This window comes from Dama dama, chromosome 23, assembly GCF_033118175.1.
Source record: "Dama dama isolate Ldn47 chromosome 23, ASM3311817v1, whole genome shotgun sequence".
NCBI classification, from domain to species: Eukaryota; Metazoa; Chordata; class Mammalia; order Artiodactyla; family Cervidae; genus Dama; species Dama dama.
Window position 1 is genome coordinate 65,968,334 of NC_083703.1, and position 12,272 is coordinate 65,980,605.

The 12,272-nt window shown below is 51.2% G+C and overlaps 1 protein-coding gene across 1 annotated transcript in view; it reads right to left on the reverse strand.

The window, feature by feature from the left end:
* MTCL2 (microtubule crosslinking factor 2) overlaps positions 1–12,272 on the reverse strand; it is a 73,802-nt gene that overhangs the window by 39,923 nt on the left and 21,607 nt on the right. The window contains exon 3 of the mRNA XM_061127215.1: positions 5,009–5,167. Coding sequence (XP_060983198.1) covers positions 5,009–5,167 — 159 coding nt within the window. The remainder of the gene's footprint in view (positions 1–5,008; positions 5,168–12,272) is intronic.

The following is a 12,272-nucleotide window of genomic DNA, read 5'->3' on the forward strand; positions in this document are numbered from 1 at the left end:
TTTGCCCAATGCTACTGCACTCATTGGTTATTTGCCAATAAGTGGCAAAGCCAGGATTCAAACCCAGGCCCACGTGACTCCAAGTTCAAGTTCGTCCTGCAGCACATGGGCCATAGCAGGGTTGCATGAGATGATGAATCCAGCAGAACGGAGACAGGAACCCAGGTGAACTGATGCTACAGCCAGTGCCCTTCTTACCCCTAAGAGTGGGAATCACTGATTCATATCAATATATGACAAAACCCACTGAAAAAAAAAAAAAAAAGAGTGGGAATCAGGCCAAGAAGCCCGGGCCAGAGAAGGAGGTCCTCACTGGAGTGAGCAGCCCCTTCAGAGGTCCTGAAACATAGCAGGGTTCCAGGAAGGCCCCTGGATGGGGCAAGGAGCGCAGGGGCATCACCATGAGAGTCAGTGTAGCTTTGGAAGGTGGAAAGTCCTTTCTCCTATCCCATCTACATACAGCAGGTCCACTCCAGGTATACACCCAAGAGAACTGAAAACATGTCCACCCAAAAACCTGTACACAAGGGTTCACAGCAGCATTAGTTCATAACAGCCCCCAAAGTGGAAACAACCCAGATGTCCATCAACTGATGAACGGACAGACAAACTGTGGCCTCTCCACAAAGGATTACATATGGCCATGAAAAGCAATGAATTACTGACACCTGTCTCAACAGAGAGAGACCTTGAAAACATGATGCTAAGTGAAAAAAGTCAGTCACAAAAGATCACGTTGCATGATTCCATTTGGATGAAATGTCCACAATAGGCAAAACCATAGAGACTGAGAGTCTCTATGTCACTCATACACTCATACATTGCCACAGCTGGAGGGAGGGGGGAGTAGGCAGTGACTGCTGACAACAGAATGTTCTGGAATTAGATAATGGTGAGGGTTGCACACCATTATGAATATATTAAAACCCATGGAATTGTACACCTTAAAGTGGTGAATTTTCCCCTGGTGGTCCAGCAGTTAGGACTCCACACTTTTACTGCCAAGAGCCCGGGTTCAGTCCCTGGTCAGAGAACTAAGATCCCACAAGCCAAAATAAACACATAAAATGGTGACTTTTATGGTATATGGACTATATTGCAATTAAACAATTGCCAAGAGGAGTACCATCTATAAAACATGGACAAAATGGGAATTCCCTGGATATCCAAGGGTTAAAACTCTGAGTTTTCACTGCCAAGGGCCCGGGTTCAATCCTGGGTGGGGGAACCAAGATCCCACAAGCCTCGCAGCATGGCTAGAAATAAAACAAAATAAAATGGGGACAAAAATCACTATGTACCCTGGGAGGCTGTTGGCTACACAACGTGAAGACACACATAAAATGCTTAGTGCAGTGCCTGGTACAGAGTAAGAGCTCAGACACAGCAGCTATATTATAATAAATCCCATCAACATTGACACTGGCTTTCTGCCTAAAATACAAAGAAAGGGAATGATACTGCATTGGGGTTGGGGGGCTGCTGTTACGATTTTTGAGCTGCAATCCAGCTGGCAACAGTGCCACTGCAGAACACGGCTGGGGCAGGCCACCCTCCCTTCTCTCCAGCGAAGTGCCATCTCCATAGCAACCACATCAGCTCAGGCCAGGGGCTCCTGTTCCCAGCCGGGTGACAGCATCGCCACAGCAACCTGTCAGGATGGCAAAGGCAGATCTCGATGATGGGACTAGAGCAGCTCTGGCAGAAGAATTGCTAAGGGACCCTGTCTCCATAGAAACCATATCAGGAAAGAGAAGGAGGGGGGAGAGGGCAATCAGCCAATAAACACAGGGCCACGCCTCCTTGCCCAGATCCTAAGACTCCAAGGGACATCAGGGATGTCCCTGCCGATATCACCTTCAAGAGGAAGTGAGGGACTTCCCTGGAGGTCCAATGGCTAAGGATCCACCTTGCAATGCAGGGGATGCGGCTTCGATTCCTGATGGGGGAATGAAGATCCCACATGTTGAGGGGGGCAACTAAGCCCGTCCACCACAACTGGAGAGTGCATGTGTCACAACGAAAGATCCCGCATGACACGACTAAGACCTGCTGTAGCCAAATAAATAAGTAGGAAGTGAACCAGTGTTTCTTGAGCATCTACTGTGTGCCAGGCCCCATAAAGGACTCTTTACATGCTTGAGTTCATTTAAAATTTCACTAATAATGACCATGCCCGCCCCCAAAAAAAACCCTAACTACATCAGTCATATAATAAAAAGCAAAGGTCACTCCCTACCCGACTCCCACCACTTCTAACACCTGAGTTCAGTGGGTTTTTCCCCAGACTTTCCTCCAGGCTGTGCATTTTTGCACATAGACACATATGCTTCAAAACCAGTTTGTTCTGTATAGGTCTCCAAAATGATCAGCGAGATTGCACAACATGCATGGTTCTATCATTTCCTTTTTGTGCTTAACGCTGTACCTTAGAAATCTTTCCACATCAGTGCATATGTATCTACCTTTAAAAAAAAAAAAAAAAAAAAACCAAGGGAAAGTATACTTAATATAAAATTTACCATTTTAACCATGTTTTCCTTTTATGGTAGTAAAATATAAGTAACATAAAATCTGCCACTTTTAACCACTTGCAAGTGTACAATCCAGTGGTATAATCACCACTCACCTCCAGAACTTTATCATCACCCCAAACTGAAATGCTGTATGTAGTAAACAATATCTCCCCACACTCTCCCCCCTCCAGGTTCTGATAACCTCCAACCTACTTCTGTTTCTATGAATCTGACTACTCTCAGTATCTCATCTGAGTGGAATCATACAATACTTGTCCTGTCGTGTTTGGCTTATTTCATCAAGCACAATGTCCTTGAGGTTCACCCACATTGTAGCCTGTGTTAGAATCACACTCCTTCTTAGGATCACACATACAATGTAAGTACATACTACATATTTCTTTGTTCACTGATGGACATGTAGGTTGCTTGTACCCTCTGGCTACTGTGAAAAATGCTGCTATGAATGCTGTTGTTTAGTCGCTCAGTTGTGTCTGACTCTTTGTGACCCCAGGGACTGCAGCCCACCAGGCTCCTCTGTTCATGGAATTCTCCAGGCAAGAATACTGAGTGGGTTGCCATTTCCTTCTCGAGGGGATCTTCCTGACCCAGGGATTGAACCTGGGTCTCCTGCTTGGCAGGGGGGGTTCTTTACCACTGAGCCACAAGGCAGGTCTGCTATGAATATGGGGGTACCAATATCTGTCCATGTCCCTGTTTTCAATTCTTTTGGGTATATACCCAGAAGTAGAATTGGCTTATTGGTGACTCTGTGTTTAATTTTTTCAGGAACTGCCATATTACCTTATTCTTTCTAACTTCTTCATAGTGTTCTATGGCTATGAATCTTATGACTGATTATGAACCTCGTAAGCTAGGTACTGTTATTATCCTGATGTCACAGAGGAAGAAACTTAGAAAGGGGAGGTAGCTTCAGGGTCTCAGCCATATCTCAGCCAAGGAAAGGCTGGGTGACCTCAGGCAAGCTCTCCCTCTCTGGGCCTCCTCCCCCCGCCCCACCTTTTTAAAAAATTTATTTATTTTAATTGGAGGCTAATTACTTTATAATATTGTAGTGGTTTTTGCCATACATTGACATGAATCAGCCATGGGTGTACATGTGGTCCCCATCCTGAACCCCCTCCCATGGCCCTCCCCATCCCATCCCTCTGGGTCATCCCAGTGCACCAGCCCTGAGCACCCTGTCTCATGCATCAAACCTTTTCCCCTCCTTTACAATGGGAACAGCCTGACCTCCAAGGCACTTTCTGAAACTGTCTCTCCTTTTCACTATGAAGGGTGGCAACAATGAGATGTGTGGAGACGGTGCCCTGTGGCACCAGGCCAGGCCAGGTCATGGGGGGCAGGAGGCTGCCTGAGGGAAGGGGGCCCCCACCCCACCCTGGGAAGCCCTGAGCAGCACATACCTCCCTCTCCACTCTGAGAAGCCTTTGGCACATCACACCAACACAGCCAGCAGGAAGGGCAGCTGAAGGACTGCTCTGGCCTCAGGGCCGTGGTGTGTCCTGGAACACTGGAATGCCTGTCCCCGGGAAGATGAGGACTGTGCCCCAGAACAACATTCGATCCTAGGATGCCTCGGGAGCAGTCAGACAGCTGAGGGGCAGCTGGGGCCAGAAGGCACCCGGGCTGCCTGGGACACAGAGTGCTGGCTTCTGGAAGATTCCAGCCCTTAGGCATCGCCTCTGCTGGTGGTTTCCAATCAATGTACCCCAGTGGGCCCTACTTGACCTTGAGGACATTCCTCTCTCCCTCAGGGCCATTTTCCCATCCATAAAATGGGTACAATCACAAGTTCATTGGGCCTATTATGGAAATTATAGAAAGTGTCTGGCATGGTGCTTAACATGTTGTACACCTAACACACGGCAGGAGGAAGAACGGGCTGCCAGGTGGGAGGGGCACTCATGAGCAAAGACAGAGAGCCTGATGCCTGGAGCCACATTTAAGAAGCAACTGTGTCATAAAAATGTGCTGAGACACCAGTCAGAGGCCAGCCCCGGCAGTGACTTTATACTGAGTGGCAGCTCTTGGCCATCCCTAAAGCACATCCATAAAATCTATCCCACTTAGTCCTTCTGATGACTTGAAGTATTACTATCCCATTTTATAGATGAGGAGACTGAGGCACAGAGGGCTGGGCTCTAGGCTGGGCATCGCCGCACGTTTTCTCAGGTAATCTCCCACCCAGCTGTGCTCCTTTGATGGCTGACTGTCTCCTTCGTTAGCCTCTGGGCTCCTGGAGGTCAGGAGCCAGGTGTCTCTCAAGCACCACTGTGTCCTTGGTGTCCAGCACACAGTTTTCACAGGAGGTGCTCAGGGTGCGTGTGCTGGAGCAATGAATGAATAGACAGCTCTGCCAGGATGGCATAACAATGCGGAACAGAGGTTCAGAGACACTGGCTGGGGTGGGGCTGGCACAGGCCTGCCCAGCCCAGGCCTGGCCCTTCCAGGTAGGACAGGACCCTCACCTCTCTCGGCCGCTCAAGCTCCGTCTGCAGCACCTGCTTGGCCAGCTCCGTCTCGATCAGCCGCTGCCGAAGCTCCTCATTCTCCTCCTCCAGCCTCGCCCGTTTCTTCTCCACTGCCTCCAGCTCCTTGTGCAGCCGCACTGAGATGTCTTTAGAGACCTGAGCAAAGGCAAGCGACAAGCAGGGCATGAGCAGGCCGAGGGCCATCCCATCATGGTCACAGAGCAGCCCCAGGGCAGGCAGGTACTCTCGTCACGCCCACTTGAAGAGGAAGAAACTGAGGCACAGAGAGGTCAAGTATCTCAACAAGGGTCACACAGCCCGGAAGTGGGAGAACCAAAACCCAAACCCAGGAACCCTGCGCTTCCTGTGTTCACATCATGGTCCAGCCCCTAGAAAGTGAGAGGTTCTGTCGATCCTTAGCAGTGCCTTTACATTTATCTGGATCTTTTAATGCTTCCAAAAGCCTCTCCCATCCACCTTCTTGCCCAGTTCTCTCAAGAGCCTATGGCAGGACCAGAAACTCATTTTTATTTATGTATATATGTATGTACTTATTTATTTTTGGCTGCCCTTTGTTGTTAGGTGTGCACTTTCTCTAGTTGCGGAAATCAAGGGCTACTCTCTAGTTGCGGTCATGGTCTTCTCTTTGCAGTGGCTTCTCTTGCAGAGCACGGGCTCCAGGCACATGGGCTTCAGTAGTTGTGGCTCTCGGGCTCCTGAAACATGTGGAATCCTCCCTGACCAGGGATTGAATCAGTGTCCCCTGCACCGGCAGGCAGAGTCCCAACCACTGGACCATCAGGGAAGTCCCAGAAGCTCACTTTAAAGAGAGGGGAGGGACTTCCCTGGTGGTCCATTGGCTAAGACTCCACGCTCCCAATGCAGGGGGCCCGGATTCAACCCCTAGTCAGGGAACTGGATTCCACACGCTGAACTAAGAGTTCCCATACTACAACTAAAGAGATCCCGCATGCTGCAACTAAGATCCAGCACAGCCAAATAAATTAAAAAATAATAATAATACATAGAGGGGAAACCCAGAGGAAGATAGGCTTCCCTAAAGCCCTTTGAACCTAATTTTTTCTCAGCCAGTAACCAGAATATGTCCCTGAGCAAATCATTTCCCTATTCTGCCTCTGTCTCCTTCACTACAAAATGGGTGCAATAATAATAGCTCAACCTCCCGGGCCAACAGGAGGCCTGAATCAGCTGTTGCACCAAAGGCTTGGCCCAGGGCCTGCACAGTGAGCTCTGAGTGAGTGGCGGTGGCTGCTGGGACAGGCTGAGTCCAGAGAGGGCATGGCTTGCTGGGGGTGACAGTGTGACACAGACCCCGAGGCCTGTTTCCAATTGTCTGGAATACAGAACATGCCCCAAATGACAGAGGCTAGGCAGCTGTCCAGGTCATCCCTCCGGGAGGAGCTGACACAGCCACAAACCCCAGGTCACCGGCTCCAGGACTCTGCTCCAACAACACTCCATTTCTTCAAGGACACCCCCTGTCCTATCCCCTGATGGTGGGGGTGAAAGGGTAGGAAAAGGGGTCTCTGGGGATGAGGAAGGCCCTTCTTTTTTTTTAATATTCTTTTTTTTTTTTGTCTATGCCAGGTCTTAGCTGAAGCATGCAGGATTTAGTTCCCTGAGCAGGGATCTAACCCAGGGCCCCTGCACTGGGAGCGTGGCGTCTCAGCCACTGGGCCACCAGGGAAGTCCCAAGAAAGCCCTTCTGAGATGGTAAATCATAACCAGCCTCCGTCCCTGAGAGGACTAAGCACTAGCATTTGTTGAATATCTGCTATGTGACAGATTCACCCATCTTCACCCCAATTCTGCCCGCATTTTGCTGGCAAGGAAATAAGAGGCTCAGAGCGCAAATGACCTGCTCAGAGTCAGAGATAGTGTAGGCCAAGCTGGGGGGACCTCAGGGGCTTTGGCTGAAGGGCCGTGTGGCGAGGACTCCACCAGGGGTACGAGGACTTTTGCCAGCAAGAAGGATAAGTGAGGCAGACAGCCCAGCACCTCGGGCCTGCCAGTCTCGGAAATGACCGTGGCACCTCCTGCCCGCTGGAAGGGAAGAGGGCCCTCCCTGGCTCTGCCTTCTGCCTGGGCCCAGGCCCAGCTCAGCACAGACCCCTTGGCAGTGTGCAAGGCAGGCCAGGAAAAACAACAGCCAGAGAGGAAGTTCAGCACTCCCTCTCTCTCCTCCCTCTGTTGCCTGCTGCCTCTCTCCACCCTTGAAGCTCTCCAAGGGAGGTCAGAAGCCGACCCACCAGGCTCCTTCCACAGTCTCTCTAGGCCCCCAAAACCTTCCCCCTCCACAAAGTGGGGTGAGCGATTCCTCCCTAGCAGAACAAAGATGTTGCAGGTGGCAAAACTAGATTCAAGCCTAATTTCAGCCCTCACTGGGTGTGTGACCCAGGATAGCAGTTTTTTTAAGCATCTGAAGTCTCGGTTTGCTTATCGGTAAAAGGGGGTGACAGAGCCTTGTCACAAGGGCTGCTGTGGGGAATAAACAACACAGTGCTTGGGCTGATGGCTGAAACATAGCAGGTACTCAAAATATAATGATTTTGGGGACCTTCTGGGTGGTCCAGTGGTTAAGATTCCAAGTTTCCAATGCAGCAGGCACAGATTTGATCCCTGGTCAGGGAAGCAGATCCCACCATGCCATGTGGTATGGACAAAAAAAAAAAAAAAAGAATAATGATTTTGTCATGCATTGTTAAGACTACCATTTCACCTCTGTGCACTGATTTTATCCGACTTGGTCCAACATCTCATAGCCTCACTTTTGAGTTTAGTGTGTGTTCCTGCTAGAGGTATTCAGCCCCAGGCTTGTGGCTCTGGCCCCAAGTTTTAGGCTGTGAGGTCACCCAGTGAGCCCCTGTCCTGATGAATACTTCATTCATTCATTCATTCACTCCCTCATTCATCTGCTTAGCCCCTAGGGGTAGGAGTGGTGGAGTACAGAGGTCTAGAATCCAGGAATGCCTGGGCTCCTTCATATCTCTCTGTCCCAGTAGCAGTGCAAAGTCTGGCATATACTAAGTGCCTAATAAATGCTTACTGGACGAACAAACAGATCCAAGACTCCAACAAGCAAAATGGGGGGGGGGGGGCAATGAAGGAGTAAATGACTGACACATGGGGAGCTGCACCTGGCCAAACCTGGCTGGGGATGCTCCCCCCAACCACCTACACCCCAAATGTCCAGAGAGGGCTGTGTTCCTGACTGGGGTTGAGGGACCAGCTCCTGGCGGGGCGGTGGGGATCCAGGGCTCCTCTCCCAACTACACTCCCACCTGGGCAAGCTCCTCTCCACCTGGGGTTCACTCCATTCCTACCAAGGCCTCAACCTAGTGACCAGGTGACCCACTCCCCACCAAGAAGTCATGATCAGTGTGGATTCCTGGATCTCCTGGGGTCCATGAGTGACTCTGTGGATTTCACCCCTTTGGTGAGTCCCCAGCTGCCTTCTGTCCCCTTCCCCAGGAACCCCTTCTCCATCTGCTCTCTACTCCCCAGGGTGCTTTGTAAAGAAGACCTAGTGCCAGGTAGCTTACAGAATTCCAACGTGGACAAATCTCAGATCCCCACAGAGCCCCGTGCCCCTGATGGAGGCCCAAAGCAACAAGGAGCACAAGTGTCTCAAGGGCAGGAGCCTTGCTGCCTGGGCCTGACCCTTCCCCTCTCTGAATCTCAGTGGTCCTTGGCACCCTGGTTCCCACAGGTAAGCAGGTAGAATCAGGTCACTACCTGAGCACGCACCACGTGCCTTTCAACCCTCAGGAAGTAATTTATCATCCCCATTCTGGGGCTCAGAAAGAAAAGGTAGGTCACTTGTCCAAGGTCACACACCAGGAAGCTACAGAACCAGATTTGAAATCAGGTGGGTCATCTCTGGAGTCTTGCTCTCAGTCTAAGCCTGCTGTTGGTCTGAAACTTGAAAACACATTGTGTTAATATCGGTAATAAAAGTATTAATAATAAGCACAGGGGCTTCCCTGGTGGTCCAGTGGTTGAGAAGCCGCCTTCTAATGCAAGGGATGCAGGTTCTCTTCCTGGTCAGGGAATTAAGATCCCATCCATTAAGGCACAACTATAGAGCCTACGCAGGGCAAGGAAGATCCCATGTGCCGTAACTAAGACCCAACACAGCCAAAAACTAAATATATAAAAAGCACAACGTGTGCTCACAGTGTCAGGGGCTCAGAGGGGCCCACCTGCCTGTCTCATGTGATCCCCTCACGACCCTCCCCAAGTTGGGGAGACTGAGATACTACAGGAGGCGAAGCAGCTGCAGCTTCCGAAAACCAGGGCAAATCCCCAAAGCACAAACAAATGCTCTCAGCCATGAGGTCACTGTTTACAGCGCTGGGGCCTGGCTCCTGCCAAATGCAACTGGCAGCCTCCAGGCCACAGCCACCTCACTCATCGGCCCCTCGGCTCCTAAGCCTAAGGCTTCAAGGCATCTATGTCATGTTGAATCCTCAGGGCAGGGGCTGGGAGCCCTCATTGAGGAATACCCCATGTCCAGGCAGCATCTGGACTCAGTGTGGCTAAATGCTCCCAAGAGCCCAGGGAGGGTGGGAATGTTACCCTCATTGTACAGATGAGAAAACGGAGGAGCAAAAAGAGAAAGTAACCTGCTCAAGTCACCCAGGAAGTAAACTGCTTCTAAGAAATGTTTTACTGGTGTGTCCTGGGGCCCCCTACAAGGGTTCCTCCAAGGTAGGAATTTTCATCCTGGATTCCTGGAACCTGATACCCTCCCACAGGATCCCAGCCCCTGAGGCTGGGGCCTGGGAATCTGCATGGTGAACAAGCTTCCAGGCTATACTTATCCATCCAGGGAGGCTGAGATTCTACCTGCTTCCTTGCCCTGGCCCAGCCACTCATCCCACTTGTAAGTTTTTCTCCTGAACATTAACAGTAACACCCCAACCAACATTTGCTTATTTGCTGGAGGAGCATCCCAAGCTGGCCCCTGCGCTCAGCATGCTCTTTACTTGCACTATTTCATTTTATCCTCACAAAAGTCTCTCCAGGTAGAGACTTGCTGCACCCCCATTTTCCACATGGGGAAACTGAGGCTCAGGCTGCAAAGCAACTCTCCCAAAGCCACAGGGCAAGCCAGTGGCAGAGCAGGTCTCTGCCGCGACCTCTGCCCTCCTCATGATGGACAACATTCCAGAGGAGATTCTGTGGGTCCTCTCAGCTGTGAGACCCAGCAGGGGAGGCAGGGGGAGAGGGAGAACCAAGGCCTGAGGTTTCTTTCACAGCACCCACACCAATAATCCACCTGCTTGCTAAAAGCACTGGAGCTGCTAAAGCCCTGAAGATTCAGCTGCTCTAAGCCCACCATTTAAGAGAAGGGGAAACTGAGACCCCAAGAAGTGGCCCCATTCCAGTCTGCTCTTGCTGGCTGAGAAATCAGAGGGTCCGTTCCAGACAGCAACCAGTCCTATCCACTCAGGACCATCAAGCCCTCCCAGGCAATACCAAGGAAGTCAGCATTCTGAGAACCTCTGAGAAACGCCCCAGAACGTCCCTAGCACATGGGACTGAGGGAGGCAGCCAGAGCTGTCCAGCCCAGGCCGGCATGGATGAGCTCAGCGCCCCAGCTGCAGGCTCACAGAGAGGAGGGAGGGAAGGGGTGAGCCGGTTGCTGATTGGCTGGTTCAAATCCCAACAGAAGGGGCCCGCTCCCCTCCGCCCAGGCTCCAGGGGCCTCCCCCCTCACACTCTGCACACACACCAGCTGCTCCTGGCTCCTCCCGGGGAGGCACCAGCAGACCCGTCAGTCCACTCCCAGCTCCAGCCTTCCTCCACGCCTTCCTCATCTAAGACTGACTTTTGTGGGTCTTTGCCTGAAAGCCCCAACTACCCGGGCCCAAACCCAGATTCCTCTAAGCCTCTAAGGCTCTCCTTCACCCGCCACCCTCTCAATCTGGTGCTGGGAATTTGAATATTTCTGTAACCATTTATCACAAAAGCTGCCTTCTCAGACAAAGAAGAGCACTTCGTTTCTTGATTTTTTAAAAAGTATTTGTATTTAGTTATTTGGCAGCTCTCAGTCTCAGTTGCAGCACGTGAGATCTTCGATCTTTGTTGCAGTCTGCCAGATATTCTTTCGTGACATGCGGGATTGAACCCAGGCCCCCAGCATTGGGAGTGCAGAGTCTTAGCCACTCGGCCATCAGGGAGGTCCCTGGTGCACTTGGGACTTGGAGATATAACCTTTCTTAGCTCTGTTTCGTCATCAGCAGACCTGATGCACCTGGACCATGAAAGACAACGGGAGACGCAAAGTCCAGGGTGGGGCTGGTGTTCACTCTTCACCACACCTGCTTACAGGGGCCCTCTTCCTCCAACACTCCTTGCACCTCAAGCCTCGGCTCAGAGGTTCCCCTGCAGGCAGATCCCATAGGCCCCCAGGCTGCACGAGATGCCCTCACCCCCAGCTCCTACATCCCTGGATGACACTGGGCTGAGTGCTGAGAGCTGGGTGTCATGCCAGGTCCCCCAGATTTGTCAGTCCCCAGACTTGGGCTCACACAGACAGGTAAGGCAGACTCCTCCCCCTGCCAGACTCCAGGCCATCCTTCTCCTGCTCCCTGAGGCCGAGGACAGCGAGGTCAGGCAGCCAGCGTGGGAGGCTGATGAGTCTGCGTTCTGCCAGCAATACAGCGGGTCCCATGACCTTGGAGAGGTATTTCCTTTCTCTGAGCCTCACTTTCCTCATCCAGAAAAATGGGAATAATAATAGTAGCTAACATTTTTCACTGTTTATAGTGACCTCTTACCTACCTGATCTCATCTGATCCTCATAGAGCCCTATGAGGCATGGGCTGCTGTTATACCCATTTTACAGATGAGGAAACTGAAACATAGGTGACTTGCTCAAAACCATAAAATTAGGGCATATTGGAGTCAAGATATAAACCATCCTTATCTAACTCCAGACCTTCACTACTCTCCACCAGCACAAGAAAGGAAACTTCCATGGAACTGTGCAGAGACAACTCGGAGCCCAGCAACAGGTGTGTGGCTGCAACTCACACGGCAGCTGCTGTTGGGAGGATTCATATTGTGAATTGTCCCAAAGTGGGACAACCCTGTTGGATTATGGCCGGTCAGTTCACCAGGGATCCCCATTTACAGATGAGGATGCTGACACGCAAAGAGATGATGGAACTTGCCCAAGGGACACACAAGGAGTGAGCTGACCTGGGCCCACTCAGGCTCATGATCCTCCCCG